A 27,521-nucleotide genomic window follows, 5' to 3' on the forward strand; every position below is an offset into this window, starting at 1 on the left:
CGCGCGGAGGCTCGCTCCCGCTGTTTTCAGTCACAGCGGGAGTCGGGCCAGGGGAGGAGCGGCGGCGATCGCCGCTGCTCTTCCCCGATCGTCGGGGAATCGAGTCTGGAGATCCGCTCCGCTTGTGTAGACAAAGCGGGCGGATCTCCTAAGTGACAGGCAGGGTCAGATTGCAGGGTTCAGCATAGCTGAACATGCGATCTGTCCCTGTGTCACTCAGTCACCTCCCCCCACACACGTCAGTAAGCACCAGGCATACATTAACCCCTCCCTCTTCAATAAAATTAACCCCTTCCCTGCCAGTGTCATTTTTACAGTAACAGTGCATATGTATAGCACTGATTACTGTAGTAATGTCACTGGTATCCCCAAAAGTGTCAAAAATGTCAGTCAAGGGTCCGATCTGTCCGCCACAATGTCGCAGTCCTGCAAAAAAAAAAAAAAATAAATAAAATCGCAGATCGCCGCCATTACTCGTTAAAAAAAAAACACCAAAAACGACAGAAATCTTTCCCTTAGTTAGTAAACGCAATAACTTTTGCGCAAACCAATCAAAATACACTTTTTGAAATTTTTTTACCAAAAATATGTAGCAGAAAACAAATTGGCCTAAAATGATAAAAAAAAATTTTGATTTTTACATTTTTATGGGGGGGAATTTCATATAAAAAATGTGAAAAATATTGTTATTTTTTCCAAATTGTCACATTTTTTTGTTTATAGCGCAAAAAGTAAAAATCGCACAGGTGATCAAATACCACTAAAAGAAAGCTCTGTTTGTGGGAAAAAAAGGACGTAAATTTTGTTTGGGTACAGCGTCGCACGACCGCGCAATTGTCAGTTAAAGTCGCACAGTGCCGAATTGCAAAAAGTGGCCCAGACGTAAGACAGCAAAATCCCCTGGTGGTAAAGTGGTTAAAGTGCAGTCATGCCCCCTCTTATCCTGCTCTGCACATGCCCAGTTGTTCTCTAGTCTCAGCACTGTGCCTAAAATCTGCTGACAGCCTTAAGATTTACTGCTGCTCAGGGGACCTAGGCTTCAGCAAAAAGGCAGCCTCCAGCAAGAAGAAACAGGAACAATGCTGGAGGCAATTTATAGCACACACTAATTTTGGTAGCATAAATATTAATGTGGAATGTATGTTCCTTGCTAAAGAATAATATTTTTTTATCAAAGTTGTTTTAAGGTACTGTATGCTGTGAGAATAGGAAGACATAACAAACGTATGGTGGGGTTGTCTGAAATGTGACTGCAAAGTAGAAATACCCTTCAGGGGAAAGCGCCTGGGGCGCCATAGCACCACACCGCTGGCATATCTATAGAATGCGGCTCAGTGTCTGGACTGCAACTCTCCATTATTGCCTGAAGATGGCGACATTTTCAAGCAATTGTTCTGCTGCTTCCTAAAAGTCGGTGTTGGGAGTAAAGGCAGCACCTTCTCCTATAAATGTACGAGGAAAGTATTCATAAAACACCGGCAGTTACACTTATCAGGCACTGTGGGATAAAAGAAACTTAAAAAGTTAATCCAATCAAGATAAAAAATACCCTGTAAAACAAACTAAGCACACCAAAACGGTATATTAAGCGTGAACAAGTCCCGTAAAAACAACTTATCTGCTTAACATCAAAACTTATTAAAAACAATATTGTAAAAACACACCAAACAATGCAAAAAGGAAGATCAAAAAAGACTGTAGCACTGAGTATTGTATGCATCACAAAAAGGAAAACAAATGTTAAATTACATGCTAAAATCAAACAGACAAAGTATGGAAATTGAACATTTAATTAAAAAAATAAAAAAAGTGTACCTGTCACCCACAGGCAGCGGAGGAAGTCACTTAGAAATTAGCTTATTGAATTGTATCTAAACCTAAAAACAAAATATGTAGTTCATTGCATCTAACCAGTCCTTTGATGTGGTAGCGGATTTAGTTTTTTTTTTTTTTCCAGGACCATTTTAGGCATGTGCAGAAAATATCTGTTGATCCAGCCAGAAATGCAGTGTCCTTGTCACTTACTGTGAGCTAACAAGAAAGTACAAGGGGTTAAATTGCTAAAACTGGAGAGTGCAAAACCTGGTGCATGGTAGCCAATCAGCTCCTTCAGTTTGTTAAAAAAAAAAAAAAAAAAAAAAAGACACTGATTGGTTCTATGCAGAGCTGCACCAGATTTTGCACTCTCCAGTTGTAGTAAATTAACCCCAAAATGTCCTATTTTTCTTCCATCCATCTTGTAATGGAGATGAGCAGAGGGAGACATGTTTGAAGTCTTGCCTGTGTGACAACCATGGCTCCCTTCATAGATACATTGGAGGAGTGAGCGTAGCCACCCAGTGTGCTATTCACAGCAGCACATTGGTGAAAATAGAAGGAAGAAAGTCTAGACAAATCGAATGCAGAAAACACATTTAGGGACGGGAAAACTGTAATATATATCTAAACCCAAAAATGTAAAATATTCCAACTAACCAGTCCTTAAATGTGGTTTCTGCATTAGATTTTTTTTTTTTTTTTTAGACTTTCTTCCTCTTGTTTTCACCAATGTGTTGCTGTGAATAGCACACCCGTTCCTGGGTGGCTACGCTCACTTCTCCCCCGTACCTTTCTTCCTTTTATTTTCACCAATGTGCTGCTGTGAATGCCGTGTTTCCCCGAAAATAAGACCTACACTGAAAATAAGACCTACCCTGAAAATAAGACCTACCCTGAAAATAAGACCTACCCTGAAAATAAGACCTACTGTTATTTTCGGGGAGAGCTGCAATATAAGCTCTACCCCGAAAATAAGCCCTAGCTTAGTGTTTGTAAAATCCTAGCATCAACTCTATTACTGTTTTATATCATGTGCAGTGTGTTTCTGTATTATAATAGTATGAAATACCTTTGGTACAGCGTCGCCCGGTGCTCAGCTAATCCCCCACTGCGGTCCTTCTTCTCTCATAGCTGTCAGCGGGGAATATCAGCCCCTCCCCTCTGCAGTGCGGGTCACGGAAGCGCACAGTATTATATTATAATTGTGTGAAATACCTTCGGTAAAGCGCCGCTCGGCACTCAGCTGATCCTCTGCTGCTGTCCTTCCCTTCTCATAGCTGTCGGCGGGGGATCTTAGCCCCTCCCCTCTGCAGTGAGTGTTCAGAGCGGGTCACAGAATCGCCGAGTATTATATTATAATTGTGTGAAATACCTTCGGTACATCGCCGCTCGGCACTCAGCTGATCCCCACTGCTCTCCCTCTCTTCCCCCAGCTGTCAGCGGGGGATATTAGCTCCTCCCATCTCCAGTGTTCAGAGCGGGTCACAGAAGCGCCGAGTATTATCTTATAACTGTGTGAAATACCTTCGGTACAGCACCGCTCAACACTCAGCTGACCTCCTGCTGCTCTCCTTCTCTTCCCCCAACTGTCAGCGGGGGAACTTAGCCCCTCTCCTCTGCAGTGCTCAGAGTGGGTCATGGACGCCCCGAGTATTAGATTATGATTGTGTGAAATACCTTTGGTACATCGCCGCTCAGCGCACAGCTGATCCCCCCCCTGCTACTGTCCTTCTCTTCTCATAGCTGTCAGTGGGGGATCTCAGCCCCTCCCCTCTGCAGTGAGTGTTCAGAGCAGGTCACAGAAGCGGTGAGTATTAAATTATAATTGTGTGAAATACCTTCGGTACTGCGCCGCTTGGTGCATCTGTGACCCCCAGCTGTCAGCGGGGGAGAATAGAAGGGAGAGCAGCTGGAGTTCAGATGAGCGCAGAGCGGCGCTATACCAAAGGTATTTCACACAATTATAATATAATACTCTGCGCTTCTGTGACCCCCAGCTGTCAGCAGAGGAGAAGGACAGCAGTGGGGGGGGGGGGGGGGATCAGCTGAGCGCCGAGCTGCGCTATACCAAAGGTATTTCATACTATTATAATACAGAAACACACACTGGATATTATATAAAACAGTAATAGAGTGGATTCCAGGATTTTACAAACATTTTTACTAGGTTCACACAGGGGATTCCTGACAGGCAGGGAGGGAGAAGACAGCACATTACAGATAAGACCTACCCCGAAAAGAAGCCCTACTGTGTCTTTTGGTGCCAAAATTAATGTAAGACCGGTCTTATTTTCGGGGAAACACGGTAGCACACCCGTACTTGGGTAACTACGCTCACCTCTCCACTGTATGGAGGGAGCCACGATTACCTCGCCGGTTGGACTTCAAACATGTCTGCCTTTGCTCATCTCCATTACATTATCAATTGATGACATTAGTACACAAGAAAAAAAAAGAAAATTTGTTCTTTATCTTCAGCTTGCAGGAAATCCCAAGGACACTGCATTTCTGGCAGGATTAACAGGTGTACTTGCCGAAAATGCTCCTGAGAAAAAGAAAACTAATGCAGCTACCACATCTAAGGACTGGTAAGCTGTAATATAATAAATGTTGGGGTTTAGATACACTTTATTTTACCAGGTCAATTTATGTGCAATGTGCCGCCAGAATAGTGCTCATCCTAGTGATTGGATTGGCTGTACGGTCAGAATAATGCCCCAGCTACAGTATGACTTCCTCTATTATATGTGGGCAGCAGAAACGTGTTAAAGTGAATCTGGCACAAACCAAACCTGGCCAATTCAAACTGAGCAGATGTGGAAAAAAAATAAAAAAAATTGGACAAGCAAAATTCCCCCAATCAGTAAAAATTGTACATCAAGATAATCTATAGTTGTAGAAATCTGTGCAATCTTGTATTTGCCGCACCCACGCCTGCCTACAGAGCCTTACTAATGGTAATTTAAAGAGGCCCTGTCAACACCTTAATGCATATGTGTCAAACACAAGGGCTGGAGGCTGAATCCAGACCGCCAGGCCATTTTCTGTGACCCTTGCACCCCTCATACAGCTGCAGGAGCAGAGAGAAGGACAGAACTCTTCTGCCAGATCCTACGCTTCTCTGTGCAGCCGCAGAGAAGACCATCTCTGCTCCCCCCCACCTTAGCAGCTGGCAGCAGAGAAGGACACATCTCATGAAGGGTAGTAACAGCCTAACTGACCAATATGGAGGCTCATAAGGGGTGGTGACAGCCTCATTGACCAATATGGAGGCTCATGGGGGGTGGTGACAGTCTCATTGACCAATATGGAGGCTCATGGAGGGTGGTGACAGTCTCATTGACCAATATGGAGGCTCATGGAGGGTGGCGACAGCCTCATTGTCCAATATGGAGGCTCATGGAGGGTTGTGACAGCCTCATTAACCAATATGGAGGCTCATGGAGGGTGGTGACAGCCTCATTGACCAATATGGAGGCTCATGGGGAGTGGTGACAGCCTCATTAACCAATATGAAGGCTCATGGGGGGAGGTGACAGCCTCATTAACCAATATGGAGGCTCATGGAGGGTGGTGAGAGCCTCATTAACCAATATGGAGGCTTATGGGGGAGTTGGCAGCCTCATTAATCAATATGGAGGCTCATGGAGAGTGGTGACAGCCTCATTAACCAATATGGAGGCTCATGGAGGGTGGTGACAGCCTCATTGACCAATCCGCTGATTGTTTTGACACTTTTCACTAATCCTAACATCTGCTTATGCAATTTTTTTAATTCATATGCTCAGTCTGAGTTGCCCAGGCTTGTGACAGGCCTAATTTAAAGGATCAGTCCACTTAAAAACCAGTATGCCCATTAGGGATGGAGGCTTGGGGGGCTGAATTGCCTACTTTGTTTTTATAATCTCTTTCTATGCAGGATAGAAGGCTACTTTCATCCACCAAGTGTCTTACCCCCCCCCCCCTGCCTGCCTTGTAACCAAAATAGCTGGTGGGTGGAGCTGAGATCCCAAATCCAGGGACCTCAAAAAATATTATAACGAACTGACTTTTTTGGGTGGGCTGATCCTTTAAAAGCGGCCAATAAGTAGACATATTACATCACCTGCATTCTTGGACACATACAGTACATTACCAATTCACTATGTACAGAAGTATTTACACATTGAATTAGGTGAACCACGCATAGTGATTCGGTGAATGGAAACCTTCAGTCTAAGTTAGAGCCTACTATAACAGCGCAGACCGCTCCCCTAAGCCGTGCGCTCCCAACGGAAAGAACTGCCAGCCGTCCTGCGCTGAGACGGCAAAGCAAAAAAATTAGCACAACGCCTACGTTGCAGCCTGGCGAAGCTTACGGCTGTTTGAAGATGGGGAGATTGGACTGGCCGAGGTGGTATGTGGCGTTGCCCCCACAGTCTACGTACTGGTAGACCTCCTGGGAGAACTGCTCCGGGTGCATCAAGTATGAAATGGTGACGGTCACTCTGTAGAAGGTGAAAAAAATTTAGAAGATCCATTAAATTCAGATTTTCTTCTCTTTTTCAAACAAACATCCATATTCTAGGATCCTTATCTATATCTATATCCATTTTCTATGATCCTTGTCCATATCCATGTCCTATTAACCCTTATCCATGTTGTATGATCCATATTCTATGATCCCTATCCATGTTCTATGAACCTTAACCAGGTCCATGTTCTATGAACCTTATCCATATTCTATGATCCCTATCCATAACCATGTTCTATGAATCTTATCCATATCCACGTTCTATGAACCCTATCCATCTTCTTTTAACCGTATCCATATTCTATGATGCCTATTCATATCTACGTTCTATGAACCTTATCCATATTCTTTGAGCCTTATCCATATCCATGTTCTATGAGCCTTATCCATATCCATGTTCTATGAGCCCTATCCATATCCATGTTCTATGAGCCTTATCCATATCCATGTTCTATGAGCCCTATCCATATCCATGTTCTATGAGCCTTATCCATATCCATGTTCTATGAGCCCTATCCATATCCATGTTCTATGAACCTTATTCATATCTACGTTCTATGAATCTTATCCATATCCATGCTCTATGAGCCTTATCCATATCCATGTTCTATGAACCTTATCCATATCCATGTTCTATGATCCCTATCAACATCCATGTTCTATGAACCTTATCCAGGTCCATGTTCTATGATCCCTATTCTATATCTATGTTCTATGAACTTTATCCATATTCTATGATCCCTATCCATATTTTATGAACCTTATCCATCTTCTTTTAACCCTATCCATATTATATGATGCCTATTCATATCCATGTTCTATGAGCCTTACCCATATCCATGTCCTATGAGCCTTATCCATATCCATGTCCTATGAACCTTATCCAGGTCCATGTTCTATGATCCCTATTCTATATCTATATTCTATGAACTTTATCCATATTCTATGATCCTTATCCATATCCATGTTTTATGAACCTTATCCATATTCTATGAGCCCTATCCATATCCATGTTCTATGAGTCTTATCCATATCCATGTTCTATGAGCCTTATCCATATCCATGTTCTATGAGCCTTATCCATATCCATGTTCTATGAGCCTTATCCATATCCATGTTCTATGAGCCTTATCCATATCCATGTTCTATGAGCCTTATCCATATCCATGTTCTATGAACTTTATCCATGTCCACGTTCTATGAACCTTATCCATATCCACGTTCTATGAACCTTATCCATATCCACGTTCTATGAGCCTTATCCATATCCACGTTCTATGAACCTTATCCATACCCACGTTCTATGAGCCTTATCCATGTCCACGTTCTATGAACCTACTCTACCTAGAAGCCCCAGGGTGAGCCCTTCCATTAGTTCTTTGGAAAACATGTTACCCCCATCCAGAGGATACACTAAAAACTGAAGCAGGGGTCTGGAGGACCACCTCTTTTTCTTAACAGGGGTAACATGTTTCCTGTCCCAATGAGAGGAGCGCTATGTCTTGTGGGCTGTCCTGGAAGACGACTTGGGAAATAAGCTCACTACTCCGACAAATAAGGGCGCTCACTTCGCAGCTGACCCAGAAAAGAGCAGGGATTATGGGCTCCATTCACAAAGCGGTATCTTTGCAGGTATGCAGTAAGATACCGCAAAGGGTTTTTCAAAAACGCAACTTAATTACTGCATATGTTATTTTATGAAGTGATAAAGTATGTTAGTAATGAAAGCTTCCATTAATTTAACAACCAGTACAGTAATAACTAGCTGGTTGTTAAGGAGCGCCCCTTAGTTTATTTAGCAGCAGGAGGTGGTGAAGCGATCAGACGTTGGGAGCCAGCAATGGATGCGGCCCTCTTTTTTTTGGAAGGAGGGGGAAGGCGGCGTTTACGGCAATCATCAGGATTAAGGATGGATCTAAACTGCATTGCTTTTCTTTTTGAGCACTTTTTTTGGTGAAGGAGTAGGGGTACTATGTACCTCTACTCGTTCACATGGGGGGGGGGGGGGGGGGGGGGGCCCTTTTGTTAAAGGGTGCTGATTCCGATAAGCCTCTCGCCTTCAGACCCCCAAAACCACAAGCCAGGGCTGTGGAGAAGAATTCCTTGTCCTCATCAAGATGGGGACAAGGTGCTTTGAGAGGGGAGCCCGCCCTAAAGCACCCCTACCTCATGTTGAGGCTTGGTATTCTTTGGGGGGGGGGGGACCAGCTGACAGCAGATGACTCATCAGTTAAGAACATGGTGGCCACGGTGGAATAAACTTCCTCAAGAGCTGGTTCTGGCTAGCGCAGTTGATTGCTTTAAAAAAGCCATACATTCTTTCCTGAATGTACATATAATATACCGTATTTATCGGCGTATAACACACACTTTTTCCTCCTAAAAATGGAGGAAAAAGTAGCTGTGCGTGTTATACGCCGATATAAAAAAAAAAAAAAAAAAAATCTCCATAAAGCAGTGCCGAGAGGTAGAAGGGGGCGGGCGGCGCCGAGAGGTAGAAGGGGGCGGGCGGCGCCGAGGAGAAGGAAGGACGCGCTGTCATCGGAAGTCCCGCCTCCTATGCCAACGTCAATCATAGGCGCCGGGACTTCCGGTGAGAGCGCATCCTTCCTTCTCCTCGGCGCCGCCCGCCCCCTTCTACCTCTCGGCACTGCTTTATGGAGATTTTTAGTGATGTGTATAGTGGCGCTGGCGAAGGCTAAATGTATGGGCACTGGCAAAGGCTAAATGTATGGGCACTGGCAAAGGCTAAATGTATGGGCACTGGCAAAGGCTAAATGTATGGGCACTGGCAAAGGCTAAATGTATGGGCACTGGCGATGGCAAGGCTGCAATTATGGGCGCTGGTGAGGCTGCATGTATGGGCACTGCACTGGCGAGGCTGCATTTAAGGACACTGCGCTGATGAGGCTGCATTTGTGGGCACTGGTAAGACTACATTTAATTTAAAAAAAAATGTTCTGAGTTTAAAGCTGTTTATTTTAAATTTCAGCCCTAAAATTTAGGTGCGTGTTATACGCTGGCGCGTGTTATACGCCAATAAATACGGTAACTGGATACTAATATCTATAGGTATCAGATTGCCTCCTGGGGGATCAGAAAGGAATGTTTTCCCTTCTGCAAGAAATTGGATCATGCTTTATTGGGGGTTTTTGCCTTCCTCTGGATAAACTGTGGGTATGGGATTGTATGATTTTTTTTTTCTCCCTTTTATTGGTTGAACTTTTTTCAACCTAACAACTTAACTATGTAACCATGACAGTTACTGGTTAAGGATGCCGTCGGGCCACCCGCTCCTTAACAACCAGTTAAAATCATAAACATTCCTTAAACATCGCATGACTGGACCACTACTTAATTACCAAATGCATCTATTTATTTCCTTTGGTGAATTGACTTTAACGCTGTTTTACGTGGTATTTATCGAGTGTTTTTAATACCACATAAAGCAATATTGAATTAAAATTTTCAGGATCGCATGAGGCATTAAGGAACACACCTAAATACTGCATGCAATATGCTTTTGTGAATGGAGCCCTAGATACTCTAAAAAAAACATGTATACTGCAAGGTCAAAAGTTGGTGGAGACCATCAAATATTTATCAGTTTGTTAGCGAGCTTCCACTTTTCTGGGAAAGCTTTTCACAAAATCTTGGGGTGTGTCTGCTGGAATTTGCGCCCATGTGGAATGAGTAGATCTAGCTCACAATCGGCATTCAAATTCATCGCAAAGGTGTCCAGTAGGGTTGAGGTCAGGGCTTTATGAAGGACACTTGAGTTCCTCAATGCCAATCTCATCAAACCATGTCTTAACGGAGCTGGCCTTGTATACAGGGGGTTCAGTATTGCTGGAGCAGAAAAGGGTCTTTACCAAAGTGTTATCACAAGGTTGAAAGCGCACAATTGTCTAAAATGTCTATTATATCATTAACAGTACCCTTCAATGGAAACAGCCAAACTCAGTCATTTGGGGGGGATGTCTGCCAACTTTTGACCACATAGCGCATTAGGTGTTGGGTCTGGCCAAAAAAATTAAAATATTAGCCAGTCGCTTGTTTCAAGGTTGGTGAACAGCCTCCCTGGACATGAGCACACAAATCCTAATCAATAAAAACCACAACAAGCAAAAGTATGTGCTTTAATGAGTTGGTTGGTCTGTGTTCTTTTATAAGCGGCTAATTAAGAGACATTCTCGGCTCTGCATATAGGAACACATGATAGGCTTGCTAACTGTTAAGGTGACCTTCTTACTGGCAAGCACATAAACTAGAAGAGAGTAATCAAGGGAGGAGGCAAGAGAAGGGGGCGAGCAAGGGAGGAGGCAAGAGAAGGGGGCGAGCAAGGGAGGAGGCAAGAGAAGGGGGCAAGCAAGGGAGGAGGCAAGAGAAGGGGGCGAGCAAGGGAGGAGGCAAGAGAAGGGGGCGAGCAAGGGAGGAGGCAAGAGAAGGGGGCGAGCAAGGGAGGAGGCAAGAGAAGGGGGCGAGCAAGGGAGGAGGCAAGAGAAGGGGGCGAGCAAGGGAGGAGGCAAGAGAAGGGGGCGAGCAAGGGAGGAGGCAAGAGAAGGGGGCGAGCAAGGGAGGAGGCAAGAGAAGGGGGCGAGCAAGGGAGGAGGCAAGAGAAGGGGGCGAGCAAGGGAGGAGGCAAGAGAAGGGGGCGAGCAAGGGAGGAGGCAAGAGAAGGGGGCGAGCAAGGGAGGAGGCAAGAGAAGGGGGCGAGCAAGGGAGGAGGCAAGAGAAGGGGGCGAGCAAGGGAGGAGGCAAGAGAAGGGGGCGAGCAAGGGAGGAGGCAAGAGAAGGGTCGAGCAAGGGAGGAGGCAAGAGAAGGGTCGAGCAAGGGAGGAGGCAAGAGAGGGGGCGAGCAAGGGAGGAGGCAAGAGAGGGGGCGAGCAAGGGAGGAGGCAAGAGAGGGGGCGAGCAAGGGAGGAGGCAAGAGAGGGGGCGAGCAAGGGAGGAGGCAAGAGAAGGGTCGAGCAAGGAAGGAGGCAAGAGAAGGGGCGAGCAAGGGAGGAGGCAAGAGAAGGGGCGAGCAAGGGAGGAGGCAGGAGAAGGGTCGAGCAAGGGAGGAGGCAGGAGAAGGGTCGAGCAAGGGAGGAGGCAGGAGAAGGGTCGAGCAAGGGAGGAGGCAAGAGAAGGGTCGAGCAAGGAAGGAGGCAAGAGAAGGATCGAGCAAGGGAGGAGGCAAGAGAAGGGTCGAGCAAGGGAGGAGGCAAGAGAAGGGTCGAGCAAGGGAGGAGGCAAGAGAAGGGTCGAGCAAGGGAGGAGGCAAGAGAAGGGTCGAGCAAGGGAGGAGGCAAGAGAAGGGTCGAGCAAGGGAGGAGGCAAGAGAAGGGTCGAGCAAGGGAGAAGGCAAGAGAAGGGTCGAGCAAGGGAGGAGGCAAGAGAAGGGTCGAGCAAGGGAGGAGGCAAGAGTAGGGTCGAGCAAGGGAGGAGGCAAGAGAAGGGTCGAGCAAGGGAGGAGGCAAGAGAAGGGTCGAGCAAGGGAGGAGGCAAGAGAAGGGGCGAACAAGGGAGGAGGCAAGAGAAGGGGCGAGCAAGGGAGGAGGCAGGAGAAGGGGCGAGCAAGGGAGGAGGCAGGAGAAGGGGCGAGCAAGGGAGGAAGCAGCAGAAGTGGCGAGAAAGAAAGGAGGCAAGAGAAAGGGGCGAGCAAGGGAGGAGGAAAAAGAAGGGGCGAGCAAGGGAGAAGGGGTGAGCAAGGGAGAAGAGGAGAGGGGCTAGCAAGAGTGAAGGAGAGGGGCAAGCAACAGAAGTTCAGAGAGAGATACTTACTGCATATTCATCACTATGTTGTGAACTTTAATGCTTGGCAGGGTGCAGTAGGTGCTGTGAAGTATGAAAGAATTGTTATATAAATTAAATGCATGTGCAGTGGACCAGAAGAAAGTCAAGTTTTAACAAGTATGTAACAAGAAATACAAAATGCAATAATAAACTTGGACAGGACGGCGAGAGTGCTCAGGCCAGTTCTTCCAGATAAGAAGCACAGCTAATCCACTATAACTTTTGGCAGCAAAACAAGCAAATCCTCTACTCACTGTAGATGATTTGCTAGTGCAACAGCCATAGTTCCAGGAGCTCAGAAAAGCAACAGCCTTGCGGTTTACAGAACTCCCACACAGGTTTTTCAGTTATTCAGATTTAGAAGATTTTAAAGCTGAACTCCAGGATTATGTCCACTCTTGACTCTTTCCTCCTATGTGCAGTAAAAACTGCTATAACCCCCCCCCCCCCCCCCCCCAGAACACTACCTAACATTTTCAGTTATTAATGTTTTTCCCTTGTGTGACATTATTATCTTCTTCATTACAGTTCACCATTCCTGGGTACCAGGAGGAGGATTTAGACCAGTAGCACATCACATCTGACATATTTCATGAAAACAAAAAAGGACTACATTTCTCATAATTCCATGGAAATACAGAAACGTGTACACAGGCGATGCCAAGGGTATTGTGCAGACTAGGAAGCAGCAATGAGCCAAATTTTAAATAAATGGCTGTAAATGGGTCCTAGCTGGATTCCAGGTTTAAAGAAGAAGTCTGACCAAACGTCTCTTTTATTGCTCCTGTCCCCAAGGCAATAATGTGCATACAGCACTTTGTCCCGTCTTGTGTAATTGCGGAGATAGTATAGTCACAACACCTCCTCCTCCCCCCACTGCTGTCCGATCATGCATCTAGCACAGTGGTTCTCAACTCCTTTCTTCAGGGCCCACTAACAGGCCAGATTTAAAGTATTACCTTGGGGAGATGCAGACTAGAATACTGCAATCACTGAGCAGCAAATAATATCACCTGTGATGTATTTCAGTTATCTTGCAAACCTGGCCTGTTAGTGGGTCCTGAGGACCGGAGTTGAGAGCCACTGATCTAGCAAGAGGACCGTGCTACCTTAGCGCAATTTCCAGGCCACAGATCAGTGAGATTTGCACCACCGATTTCATTGCGGCTTGCAACTTTATTTAACAGAAGTCTATGCAAGTCACCATGAAATAGTGCAGGAACCTTCCTCCTAATTGCTGCGACATGAGTCACGGCGATATGAGCGGTTCCGTTGTCGGAAATGGGGTGCGAGTTGTCGTGCAATTTGGAACTGTCAATTAACATGACAAATTGCACCAGTGTGAATGAGGACTAACATTACTTGTCTCAGAAACCAGGCGATTCTTCAAGTCAAGTGTCATCACTAGGTATGCAGAGGGAGATGGCATGTCAGTTCCCTTGTTCCTCCCCATCTATTCTTTTTTTATGGTCGCTAGGAGGCAGGACTGCACATTGTCAACGGTTTCTAGGATGCAGACAGTCAGCCACACAGTGGATGAAAAGATGCTGGTGGCTGGGCTGTGTGCACCATAAAAACCAATGACACTGTGGGGTGGATTTACTAAAACTGGTGCAATCAGAATCTGGTGCAGCTGTGCATGGTAGCCAAGCAGCTTCTAACTTCAGCTTGTTCAATTAAGCTTTGACAATAAAACCTGGAAGCAGATTGGTTTCTATGCACCAAATTTTTCACTCTTCAGGTTTTAGTAAATAAACCCCTCTGTGCCCTGGCTACCTAGAATCAAAGAAAAACCAGGAGTTGGATTAGAGAAACTGGATGGGAGCCATCTAGCCAACATGCCACCCCCCCCCTTTCCAGGCATGCCTAATGGACAAGGTGTGGTGGCAACTGAGCTCGATGTTAGCAGCACTCACAAAACAGAGAAACTGGAAAGCAAATAATAAAAAGGGAATGGTTCGCAATTCTAAACTGTTTTATTGGAAAGGCCAATACAGGTATTCAAACGTGAATGTGTACATCTTGTATGCCAAGTAGGGTGAACTGATCTGAAGGATTATTTTAACCACTTGCCGACCAGTCACTGGGACTGTACTGCGGCAAAGTGGCTCGTTACCGTCCAGCGACGTAGACCTACGTCCCTGGACTCCTCCCCTTGTGGGCGGCGCTCGCGCGCCGTTAGAGGCTCGCTCCCGCTGAATTCAGTCACAGCGGGAGTCGGGCCAGGGGAGGAGCAGTGGTGATCACCGCCGCTCTTCCCGGATCGTCGGGGAATCGAGTGTGGAGATCCGCCTGCTTGTGTAAACAAAGCGGGCGGATCTCCTAAGTGACAGGCAGGGTCAGATTGCAGGGTTCAGCATAGCTGAACCTGCAATCTGTCCCTGTGTCACTCAGTCACCTCCCCCCACACACGTCAGTAAGCACCAGGCATACATTAACCCCTCCCTCTCCAATAAAATTAACCCCTTCCCTGCCAGTGTCATTTTTACAGTAACAGTGCATATTTATAGCACTGATTACTGTAGTAATGTCACTGGTAACCCCAAAAGTGTCAAAAATGTCAGTTTAGGCTCCGATCTGTCCGCCGCAATGTTGCAAAACCGCAAAAAAAAAAAAAAAAATAGCTTTTGCGCAAACCAATCAAAACACGCTTATTGCGATTTTTTTTTTTACCAAACATAGGTAGCAGAAAACAAATTGGCCAAAAATTTTAAAAAATTTAGATTTTTACATTTTTTTTTGGGGGGGGGGGGGGTCGGGGGAATTTCATATAAAAAAATTTGAAAAATATTGTTAATTTTTTCAAAATAAACACTCTTTTTTTGTAAAAGTAAAAATCGCACAGGTGATCAAATACCACCAAAAGAAAGCTCTGTTTGTGGGAAAAAAAGGACTTAAATTTCGTTTGGGTACGGAGTCGCACGACCGCGCAATTGTCAGTTAAAGTCGCACAGCGCCAAATCGCAAAAAGTGACCTGAACGTAAGACAGCAAAATCCTCCGGTGGTAAAGTGGCTAATGTAAGCCAAACCCTATTAGAAGAAGCGAAGCTTTAGAAGAACACAAGAACTTACTACATGTAGTCAAACTCCTTCCCTATTCTGGTCGGCACCATGTAGTCAATCTAGAAAACAAGAGTAAGAAATTATAAGTAAAAAACAATTTTTCACAACAGATTCTTCACCAAGTACCATATTACACAAGCTGCGTGGCTTACTTGTTTTGTCTCCTGCAGTCCGATCTTCGTGACGTTGTTTAGTTTCGACTGCCCAATAACTGTTTTATAGTACTGAACCTGACCGTTAATATTGTCAACTTCTACAGGATAGTAGTTGTTGTTGGTTATATTCAGTGTATTCTAAAAAAAAAAAGAAAGAAAAAAAAAAAAAATGGAAAATTAGTAATGGGGTAGATCAGTGGTTCTTAATCACTGGGCTGTGACCTATTGCTGGCCAGCAGCCTGCTTCCTCCCAAGCTTCCCAGCTCACATAGTGTCCCCAACCTCCCATAACTGCCCTGCAAGCCCTCACAGTGTCCACAGACCTCCTGAGAGCCACTAGTCTGCTATAGAACTTCCATCCCCCATTGTGCCCCAAGCTCTAAAAGTGTCCCACAGTGCCTCCGAGTCTGCTGCAGAGCCTCCAAGTAAGCTGCAGAACCTCCAGTGCCCCCTGACCCATTGCAAAATGTCCCACAGTGCCCCCGAGCCTGCTGCAGAGCCTCCAAACCTGCTGCAAAGCCTCCAGTGTCCCCTAGCCTGTTGCAGAGCCTCTAGTGCCTCAGAGCCTGCAGTGCCCCCTAACCCATTGCAAAATGTCCCACAGTCCCCCCGAGCCTGTTGCAGAGCCTCCAAACCTACTGCAAAGCTTCCAATGTCCCCTATCCTGTTGCAGAGCCTCCACTGCCCCTTAACCCATTGCAAAATGTCCCACAGTGCCCCCCTGAGCCTGCTGCAGAGCCTCCAAACCTGCTGCAAAGCTTCCAATGTCCCCTATCCTGTTTCAGAGCCTCCAGTACCTCAGAGCCTGCAGTGCCCCCTAACCCATTAGAAAATGTCCCACAGTGCCTCCGAGCCTGCTGCAGTGCATCCAGTGCCTCCAAAACCTGCTGCAAAGCCTCAAGTGCCTGCTGCAGGGCCTCCAGTGCCTCAGAGCCTGCTGCAGAGCCCCCTGCGCCCTATTATGCCCAGACTTCCCACCATGCCTCCTAGTCCCTGCAGTGCCTCATAGTCTCTCGCAATGCCCCTGCAAAGCCTTCAACTTTCTAGAGAAACTCCAGCACCCACCGGAAACCTCATCTCCTACAGGGCTGCCAAGTCTGCTGCAGAATCCCCTAACCCCATCCAGAACCCCCCTCCCTACAGTGACAACCAGCCCTATCCAGACACTTCCAGCATTATAATACAGATTTTGCATTCCCATGCTTTTATTGTGCGTGCATAACCTTTATTGCATGGAAGGTTTAGAAAGAATTTACCAGGCCTTGGTCCTAAGAAGGTTGAGAATCAATGCACAGATGAAGGCACCTAGGAAAGGTTTACGTCACTGACTTACCGTGATGTTGAGAAACACAGTATTAGTGGATTCTTCGTAAGCCACATAGACTGCCTTAACACCAACGTACTCAATGTCGATGGAACGCGGGAAAAGGAAAAACACCGCCAAGCCAGAAACCAGTAAACATGCAGTGATGGAGGCGAAGACGTATTGTTTTCTGTTATGAGAAAAAATAAAAATTGCTGATTTAGCAAGTGACTTAAAGAAAAAACAAAAACACACCTAAAGTTACCGGAATGGACATTACAAAGGAAAAAATAATTCACTGAACCAAAACCCAGAGATTTGAGTGAAAATCCAAGGACACAGAGAAAAAAAAGAAATGGAGATTGGGATACCCATGTACAACGTCTTAATTAGCAAATAAATGTTTAATTGCACTCTACTATTTTTATGTTCTTATAGTTCATAATTAAAAGTTGCAAACGGTATGTGTCTCAGTAGAAGTCCACTCGGAGGAAACGCGCCGTCACTAACTACATCCGTGGGCCGCACTGCAGGCGGCCACGGATCTACAGGGTTCCAGCAAACTTAGTATATTGTCTTGCAAGTGCATCTTTGAGTATCAGCAATAAAAGTCATAAGGATAATGCACTATTAGTCCCCCCTTGTTTATTTTTGGGATATCACCTGTGAACACCTGGATGAAGTTTCACTTCCAAGGGACAACAGGGAGCCGCAAGCTTGGGGGACGGTCATTACAATTGGGCTGAAAGATATCCAGAAGTTATCCATACACCCAGGGCCGGATTAAGAGCATCATGGGCTTGGTGCTGAGGATTTTGAAGGGCCTTAAGGGCCGTGCCTTGGCATGCACCCAGAGGAGGAAGGGTGCAGCCATGCATGCCTAATTCAACATGGGATGCTGTCTCTGAAGCCCATAAACACATCCATGCATCGGCAACTGTCCCTCCTTGTCCGGCCTTTGCGCTGTGTGGGGAGGTTCTGAGGGAGCTGCCTGGGGAAGCGAGCATAGAAGCCAGACTTCTGTGTTTACAAGTGACAGAAGAGCGGTAACAGTGAATATGGCCAACCCGGGGCCTATATAAAGGTAGGGGCCTGGAGCTGCAGCTCCAATAGCCCCTACGTTAATCTGGCCCTGCATACACCTTAAGGTTTATGCTATCTGGTAAGTGTCTTATCTACTCTTAAACCGGCCACGAGGTGGGTAGAGCTGGGCTATCTATATCACTGCACGCGTCTTTTTGGTTTGGAGATATATTGCACCTTATTTTTCACCCGTCTGGTAAGGGGAATACCTGCACTTTAACAAGCACCTTGAAACACCTTTTCCTCATTTGTTTTCATTGAAATCACTTGTTTGGTATTGGGATCTCTTCATTCAAGGACTTATGTGAAATGTTGCATATATGGACCTTTTATGAATTTTATGTTTTAGATCTCATCCTATTTATTTATGATATTGGTGTCACTATTGTTTACATATTTATGTTTATAAGGTTCACATAAATAGCGCACTACACATTTTAATAATTTGCATACTTAAAAGTTCCATTTCCCCTTTATTCCTTTGCCCTATATATATACACACATATATATATATATATATATATATATATACACACACACATAGATATATATGTGCATATCTGAATATACAGTGGGTACGGAAAGTATTCAGACCCCCTTCAATTTTTCACTCTTTGTTATATTGCAGCCATTTGCTAAAATCATTTAGGTTCATTCTTCTTCCTCATGAATGTACACATAGCACCCCATACTGACAGAAAAACACAGAATTGTTGACATTGTTGCAGATTTATTAAAAAAGAAAAACTGAAATATCACATGGTCCTAAGTATTCAGACCCTTTGCTGTGACACTCATATATTTAACTCAGGTGCTTTCCATTTCTTCTGATCATCCTTGAGATGGTTCTACAACTTCATTTGAGTCCAGCTGTGTTTGATTATACTGATTGGACTTGATTAGGAAAGCCACACACCTGTCTATATAAGACCTTCCAGATCACAATGCATGTCAGAGCAAATGAGAATCATGAGGTCAAAGGAACTGCCTGAAGAGCTCAGAGACAGAATTGTGGAAAGGCACAGATCTGGCCAAGGTTACAAAAAGATTTCTGCTGCACTTAAGGTTCCTAAGAGCACAGTGGCCTCCATAATCCTCAAATGGAAGACGTTTGGGACGACCAGAACCGTTCCTAGAGCTGGCCGTCTGGCCAAACTGAGCTATCGGGGGAGAAGAGCCTTGGTGAGAGAGGTAAAGAAGAACCCAAAGATCACTGTGGCTGAGCTCCAGAGATGCAGTCAGGAGATGGGAGAAAGTTGTAGAAAGTCAACCATCACTGCAGCCCTCCACCAGACGGGGCTTTATGGCAGAGTGGCCCGACGGAAGCCTCTCCTCAGTGTAAGACACATGAAAGCCCGCATGGAGTTTGCTAAAAAACACCTGAAGGACTCCAAGATGGTGAGAAATAAGATTCTCTGGTCTGATGAGACCAAAATAGAACTTTTTGGCCTTAATTCTAAGCGGTATGTGTGGAGAAAACCAGGCACTGCTCATCACCTGTCCAATACAGTCCCAACAGTGAAGCATGGTGGTGACAGCATCATGCTGTGGGGGTGTTTTTCAGCTGCAGGGACAGGATGACTGGTTGCAATCGAGGGAAAGATGAATGCGGCCAAGTACAGGGATATCCTGGACAAAAACCTTTTCCAGAGTGCTCTGGACCTCAGACTGGGCCGAAGGTTTACCTTCCAACAAGACAATGACCCTAAGCACACAGCTAAAATAACGAAGGAGTGGCTTCACAACAACTCCGTGACTGTTCTTGAATGGCCCAGCCAGAGCCCTGACTTAAACCCAATTGAGCATCTCTGGAGAGACCTAAAAATGGCTGTCCACCAACGTTTACCATCCAACCTGACAGAACTGGAGAGGATCTGCAAGGAGGAATGGCAGAGGATCCCCAAATCCAGGTGTGAAAGACTTGTTGCATCTTTCCCAAAAAGACTCCTGGCTGTATTAGATCAAAAGGGGGCTTCTACTAAATACTGAGCAAAGGGTCTGAATACTTAGGACCATGTGATATTTCAGTTTTTCTTTTTTAATAAATCTGCAACAATGTCAACAATTCTGTGTTTTTCTGTCAGTATGGGGTGCTATGTGTACATTCATGAGGAAGAAGAATGAACCTAAATGATTTTAGCAAATGGCTGCAATATAACAAAGAGTGAAAAATTGAAGGGGGTCTGAATACTTTCCGTACCCACTGTATATCAATACATACATACAATGCAATAAATAAATATATATATATATATATATATATATATATACATACATACATACACACACATATGTATATACACACACACACACACACACACACACACACACACACACACACACATAGATATATATATATGTGCATATGTGAATATATATCAATACATACAGTGGGTACGGAAAGTATTCAGACCCCCTTAAATTTTTCACTCTTTGTTATATTGCAGCCATTTGCTAAAATCATTTAAGTTCATTCTTCTTCCTCATGAATGTACACATAGCACCCCATACTGACAGAAAAACACAGAATTGTTGACATTGTTGCAGATTTATTAAAAAAGAAAAACTGAAATATCACATGGTCCTAAGTATTCAGACCCTTTGCTCAGTATTTAGTAGAAGCCCCCTTTTGATCTAATACAGCCAGGAGTCTTTTTGGGAAAGATGCAACAAGTCTTTCACACCTGGATTTGGGGATCCTCTGCCATTCCTCCTTGCAGATCCTCTCCAGTTCTGTCAGGTTGGATGGTAAACGTTGGTGGACAGCCATTTTTAGGTCTCTCCAGAGATGCTCAATTGGGTTTAAGTCAGGGCTCTGGCTGGGCCATTTAAGAACAGTCACGTAGTTGTTGTGAAGCCACTCCTTCGTTATTTTAGCTGTGTGCTTAGGGTCATTGTCTTGTTGGAAGGTAAACCTTCGGCCCAGTCTGAGGTCCAGAGCACTCTGGAGAAGGTTTTTGTCCAGGATATCCCTGTACTTGGCCGCATTCATCTTTCCCTCGATTGCAACCAGTCGTCCTGTCCCTGCAGCTGAAAAACACCCCCACAGCATGATGCTGCCACCACCATGTTTCATTGTTGGGACTGTATTGGACAGGTGATGAGCAGTGCCTGGTTTTCTCCACCTTAGAATTAAGGCCAAAAAGTTCTATTTTGGTCTCATCAGACCAGAGAATCTTATTTCTCACCATCTTGGAGTCCTTCAGGTGTTTTTTTTAGCAAACTCCATGCGGGCTTTCATGTGTCTTACACTGAGGAGAGGCTTCCGTCGGGCCACTCTGCCATAAAGCCCCGACTGGTGGAGGGCTGCAGTGATGGTTGACTTTCTACAACTTTCTCCCATCTCCTGACTGCATCTCTGGAGCTCAGCCACAGTGATCTTTGGGTTCTTCTTTACCTCTCTCACCAAGGCTCTTCTCCCCCGATAGCTCAGTTTGGCCGGACGGCCAGCTCTAGGAAGGGTTCTGGTCGTCCCAAACGTCTTCCATTTGAGGATTATGGAGGCCACTGTGCTCTTAGGAACCTTAAGTGCAGCAGAAATCTTTTTGTAACCTTTGCCAGATCTGTGCCTTGCCACAATTCTGTCTCTGAGCTCTTCAGGCAGTTCCTTTGACCTCATGATTCTCATTTGCTCTGACATGCATTGTGATCTGGAAGGTCTTATATAGACAGGTGTGTGGCTTTCCTAATCAAGTCCAATCAGTATAATCAAACACAGCTGGACTCAAATGAAGGTGTAGAACCATCTCAAGGATGATCAGAAGAAATGGAAAGCACCTGAGTTAAATATATGAGTGTCACAGCAAAGGGTCTGAATACTTAGGACCATGTGATATTTCAGTTTTTCTTTTTTAATAAATCTGCAACAATGTCAACAATTCTGTGTTTTTCTGTCAGTATGGGGTGCTATGTGTGCATTCATGAGGAAGAAGAATGAACTTAAATGATTTTAGCAAATGGCTGTAATATAACAAAGAGTGAAAATTTTAAGGGGGTCTGAATACTTTCCGTACCCACTGTACATACAATGCATCCAGAAAGTATCACAGTGCTTCACTTTTTCCACATTTTTTTATATTACAGCCTTATTGCAAAATGGATTAAGTTCATGGTTTTCCTCAAAATTCTACAAACAATACCCCATAATGACAACGTGAAAGAAAATGGTTTGAAAATTTTGCAAATTTTTCAAACAAACTTCTTTCACGTTGCCATTATGGGGTATTATGGTAGAATTTAGAGGAAAATAATGAATTTAATCCATTTTGGAATAGGGCTGTAACATAAAAAAATGTGGGAAAAGTGAAGTGCTGTATATGTATATGTATATATATATATATATATATATATATATATATATATATATATATATATATATATATATATATATATATATATATATATACACATACATACATACATACATACATACACACACACACACACACACACACACACACACACACACACATATATATATATATATATATATATACATATATATATACACATATACATACATATACATATACACTCAAGGTCACTGCTTAGTCCTATTTTAAATTATCTAAACAGGAGTAAAAGAGCAGTTTTGTTAGGCATATTTTATGAGTTACATATATGTTGGGAGCACAGAATAAAAAACTTCAATGAGATTTAGAAAAGATATTCCAGGAAACATCTGATTTGATGGAACAGATTATACAAGTTTGGTGTGGAGGAACTTGACTGGCCTGCACAGAGTCCTGACCTCAACCCGATAGAACACCATTGGGATTAATTAGAGCAGAGACTGCGAGCCAGGACTTCTTATCCAACATCTGTGCCTGACCTCACAAATGTGCTTCTAAAAGAATGGTCAAACATTCCCATAGACACACTCCTAAACCTTGTGGACAGCCTTCCCAGAAGAGTTGAAGCTGTTATAGGTGCAAAGGGTGGGCCAACTCAATATTGAACCCTATGGACTAAGACTGGAAAGCTATTCAGAGAGAGGTGTGTGTGTGTAAGGAAAAAAAAAAAAATATGTTTCTTCCTATGACAGGTTGCTGACATTATAAGCTCATCTCTTTGATAATGATAATTGTGGCAGGGAGTCACAGCCGGCTCCCACATCCTAGATGTCGGTGTTGGGGATCCAAAGCCCGGTGAAGGATTGGCTCCAGTGAAGACAGTGCTGGACTCCTGGGCTGGTAATTATCTTTTTTTTTTTGTTAAAATCCAGCAGCTACAGGATTTGTAGCGCCCGACGTTTATATTTTTAAAGCAGTAGTATACCGATTTTTGTGACTTTTACCTACAGGTAAGCCTATAATAAGGCCTATAATAAGGCTTACCTGTAGGTACAATTAATATCTCCTAAACCGGCACGGTTTAGGAGATATTTGCACTGCATGCAGCCGCTGATGCTAGCGGCGCATGTGCTCTGAAGGTCTGGTGGACCTTCAGAGTTCCTTGCCAGGAAGTTGCCGGAAAGTTAATCCCCCGCGCTCATGCACGGGAGTGACGTCTTGCGGCTCCGGCCACTCACAGCGCTGGAGCCGCCGAACCCGGAAGACATGTCAGCTCCCACAGCGGTGTCCGGGGGTCCGTGTCGGGGCTTCGTTTTAAGGTAAGTTTTTCATAATGAGGTAGTATGCGATGCATACTAGCTCATTATGCATTTCTTTCCGTTTTTTTTTTTTTTGAGTATACAACCACTTTAAAAACAGGACTGAAGTTCCTCCTTTTAGTCCTGGTTCACATTGGTGCGATGCGGGAAGCCTGCGAATCCACTGCGGGTTCCTGCATTGCAACCGGCTCGCAGGCAGCTCACACTGCCATATGCAAACTGCTGGGGGTGTCAATACAAAGTTAACCACACCTCCAGATCAGTTCGCATATCGCAGTGCGAACTGTCAGTTTGGACATGAATCAGATCCCATAGGTGTGAATACCCATGCGATCCGATTCTGGTGCAGACCAAAAAAAAAGAGTCCTGTGCGACTTTGGTTTGACATATGCAATGTCAGACATCGCATGTGATTCGCACCGCACTGCTCTGCAAATCACATGCGATGTCTGCTGTGCAATGCAAATTCAGCCATACAGACTGTATGGCTGAATTCGCATTGCACAGACATCGCATGTGATTTGCAGAGCAGTGCGGTGTGAATCACATGCGATGTCTGACATTGCATATGTGTGAACCAGGACTAAATGCGTTTTAAAGTTCATTGTGCCCAGGGTTGAGTTTTAAATTGCTGACATCAAATCCAAATAGTTACTCTGCAGAAGTTATCTTTTAACCCACTTGTGGGTAACCACAAAGCTTTATTTCCTGTAGAAGAGGTTCCTATGAGAAGTATTGTGTGCAGCCACACTAGGAAACAGAAGCACAAAGCAATCAGACAGACCGGAGACATTGCTGGAAACCGCTGAACATTTCTACCATTAGATGGGAAAATCAGACTATGGGTTTATAGAGTGCCAACAATTTATGCATTGCTTTACACACTGTGCATTAACATCAGTGTCTGTCCCAAAGGAGATTACAATCTAAGGTCCCATAACCATACTAGGGCCAATTTAGACAGAAGCCAAATAAGTTTATCTTGGTCTCATCAGACCACAGTACATAGTTCCAGTAATCCATGTCCTTAGTCTGCTTGTCTTCAGCAAACTGTTTGCAGGCTTTCTTGTGCATCATCTTTAGAAGAGGCTTCCTTCTGGGACGACAGCCATGCAGACCAATTTGATGCAGTGTGCGGCGTATGGTCTGAGCACTGACAGGCTGACCTCCACCCCTTCAACCTCTGCAGCAATGCTGGCAGCACCCATACCTCTATTTCCCAAAGACAACCTCTGGATAGGACACTGAGTACGTGCACTCAACTTCTTTCATCGACCATGGCGAGGCCTGTTCCGAGTGGAACCTGTCCTGTTAAACCTCTGTATGGTCTTGGCCACTGTGCTGCAGCTCAGTTTCAGGGTCTTGGCAATCTTCTTATAGTCTAGGCCATCTTTGTGTGGAGCAACAATTCTTATATCAGATCCTCAGAGAGTTCTTTGCCATGAGGTGCCATGTTGAACTTTCAGTGACCAGTATGAGAGAGTGAGAGTGATAACACCAAATTTAACACACCTGCTCCCCATTCACATCTGAGACCTTGTAACACTAACGAGTCACATGACACCAATGAGGGAAAATGGCTAATTGGGCCCAATTTGGACATTTTCACTTAAGGGTGTACTCACTTTTGTTGCAAGCGGTTTAGACATTAATGGCTGTGTGTTGAGTTATTTTGAGGGGACAGCAAATTTACACTGTAAGGGCTCTTTCAAACAGGCGGACCGTTTTTTTGGCGGATCTGAACGGTCCCCCCATGCATCCCTATGGGGCATCTCTCCCCCATACGGTCTGTTCCCATCCAATTCCCCCATGGAGATGCACGGGGAACTGACAGCTGTTTCTCCGCACACAGCATGGAGAACAGCTGTCATCCTCCTGCTCAGTGGGGGATCGTCGGATCGATCCCCCGCTGAGAAAAACGGAGTCCGTCCGATTGACTCCATGTGTGAAAGAGCCCTAAGACTTTGCACACTGTTTTAGTACAGCTGGAGTGTAGCTGGAAAAGTTTAACTGGCCTTTAAAGCTTCATACAAACTGGCCTTTGATTAGCACCCTTGCCTTGCACCTCTGGGTTCAATTCCAACAAGAAACTATCTGTAGGTAATCCGTTTTGTCAGTGTTTGGCTGGGTTTCCGGTTCTAATCCAAACACACTGGGGTGGGCTAATCAGCATCCAACCAAACTGGTCCCACTGCTACAGCTGTAGGACTGTGGTGGGGCTAAAAGATTAGGAAAAGAACAACTAAATTCATCTGTAGGACTGTGCAATCCACGGGAATCGCAAATCAAGTATTGGTTGGTTTTCAAAAACTCATCCTTATATTAGATTTTACACTTTGTATTGTGACTGATGAGAAAGGTGGTTGTACTCAGTTGAAAGATACAGAAATAAAACTACATGTGGAGATAATGATCAGCATCCTTCATCAGCAGTGACGTCACCATCGGCCTTCTCAAACTTCACACTGATATTTTAGATTTGTCCCAACTGGCTTTACTTACGTTCTTCTCGGACGCAGCCTCTGGTCACTGTACGGTATCAAAGCCACCAGCTGATTTTCACGACCTACGGTAAAAGAGATGGTTAGAAAATGTAACAAAATAAAACATAATTAAAAAGGTAAGGTGTCCATCTTAAAGCCTGGGTTTAATTAAAATAAATCAGCACAAGGGATATGGAAAATGCTTGGTTCCACTCTAAACTACAAATTGTGGCATCTATCCCAAATTCAGACGTAAAAAGTCAATCCCAAACAGGATTGGAAAACGGGGAAAGGGAAATTGTGATACGGCTAAAAAAAAAAAAAAAAAAACCTTGGACACATGCACCCCCAGAAGAAGACCTTTGGTTGAAACGCGTAGGGGTTTAGAGTCCATATGTACCATTATATTTGAGTGGTTTTGTTCACCGTTTCCTTTGTATACTTTTAATGTATGTTGTAACAATTATGTTTTGTACTTTTTATACTGTGATGCTACCATAGCACACAGAGTCTTTTTACTTAAATTCTAATAAAAGATCATTTTTTTTTATATACCTTTGCTTCCACATTTTCCATCCCTCCTCCCTGGTATCGCAATTTCCCTTTCCCCGTTTTCCAATCCTGTTTGGGGTTGACCTTTTATGTCAGCACAAGGGATGTTACTTTCTATCAGTGTGATGTGTCCCTTGTGCTGATGGCTCCTGCTTTAGTAGAAGACTTCCTCCTCTGATTACTACCCCCCCCCCCCCCCACACTCCAATAATCTTCAGATGTGTCCTGTCAGCTACCTGTCAAATGAATTAAGAGTGTGCAACTATGACTGCTCTATCCTCCCTCCGCCATTCATATAAGCTGTACAACTTCTATGAACAAAACTCATAGTTACATAGTAGTTGAGGTTGAATAAAGACAATAGTCCATCCAGTTCAACCTGTGTAGGTGTGTGTGGCTGTAATCATCTCACATAGCCCTGAATGTTCTGATCCTTGAGATGTACGTCTAAGAGTCTTTTGAAAGCCACCATACTTCCCGCAGAAACCACCTCTTGTGGTAGAGAATGCCACAATCTTGTAGCCCTAACAGTAAAGAACCCCCCACGTTGCCTGAGGTTAAAAACGCTTCTCCTTTAATCGCATTGTATGCCCCCGAGTCCTCATGCAATCCCTTCGACTGAACAGCTTTTTTTTTAAGCTGAGATCCCCATTGAGATATTTAAAAATTGCTATCATGTCCCCCCTCAGGCGTCTCTTCTCCAGGGAGAATAAATCAAGCAATTGCAGCCGCTCTTCATAATTAAGGTCCTCCAATCCCCTAATCAGTTTAGTTGCCCTTCTCTGGACTCTCCAGCTCCAACACATCCCTCCTGAGGACCGGCGACCAGAACTGGACAGAATACTCCAGATGCGGTCGGACCAGAGTTTTATAAAGTGGAAGGATTATAGTTTTATCTCTGAATAAGTCGATCTATGAATGAATGAGAGGCAAACTCCTCCATTCATAGATCACATTTCAATCATAAAAGCTGTAGTACACAACTTTGAAAAACAAGAAATTGGAGGCACGGAGGACTTTCATGGTACCGTTAGGACATTGAGCACAACTGGGTTAAAAATGATTCAAAGTTTTTATTAAATACATAAAATAGGAAAAAACACATATACAAAGTGCAATTACAGATATAAAAATACATCATGACTGACAATCTTGCTAGAA

The 27,521-nt window shown here is 44.5% G+C and overlaps 1 protein-coding gene across 1 annotated transcript in view; it reads right to left on the bottom strand.

Moving 5' to 3' along the window:
• Positions 1-5,815: 5,815 nt before the first annotated feature.
• The window catches only part of TMEM106B (transmembrane protein 106B), a 51,476-nt gene continuing 29,770 nt past the window's right edge, over positions 5,816-27,521 (bottom strand). Inside the window, exons 3-8 of the mRNA XM_082259823.1 lie at positions 25,828-25,891; positions 16,662-16,821; positions 15,326-15,466; positions 15,183-15,232; positions 12,098-12,151; positions 5,816-6,305 (exon numbers count right to left, since the gene is read on the bottom strand). Of these exons, the coding sequence (XP_082115949.1) occupies positions 6,173-6,305; positions 12,098-12,151; positions 15,183-15,232; positions 15,326-15,466; positions 16,662-16,821; positions 25,828-25,891 (602 nt within the window). The 3' untranslated portion in view covers positions 5,816-6,172. The remainder of the gene's footprint in view (positions 6,306-12,097; positions 12,152-15,182; positions 15,233-15,325; positions 15,467-16,661; positions 16,822-25,827; positions 25,892-27,521) is intronic.

This window comes from Pelophylax lessonae (genome assembly GCF_965119305.1).
Source record: "Pelophylax lessonae genome assembly, chromosome: 5".
NCBI lineage: Eukaryota > Metazoa > Chordata > Amphibia > Anura > Ranidae > Pelophylax > Pelophylax lessonae.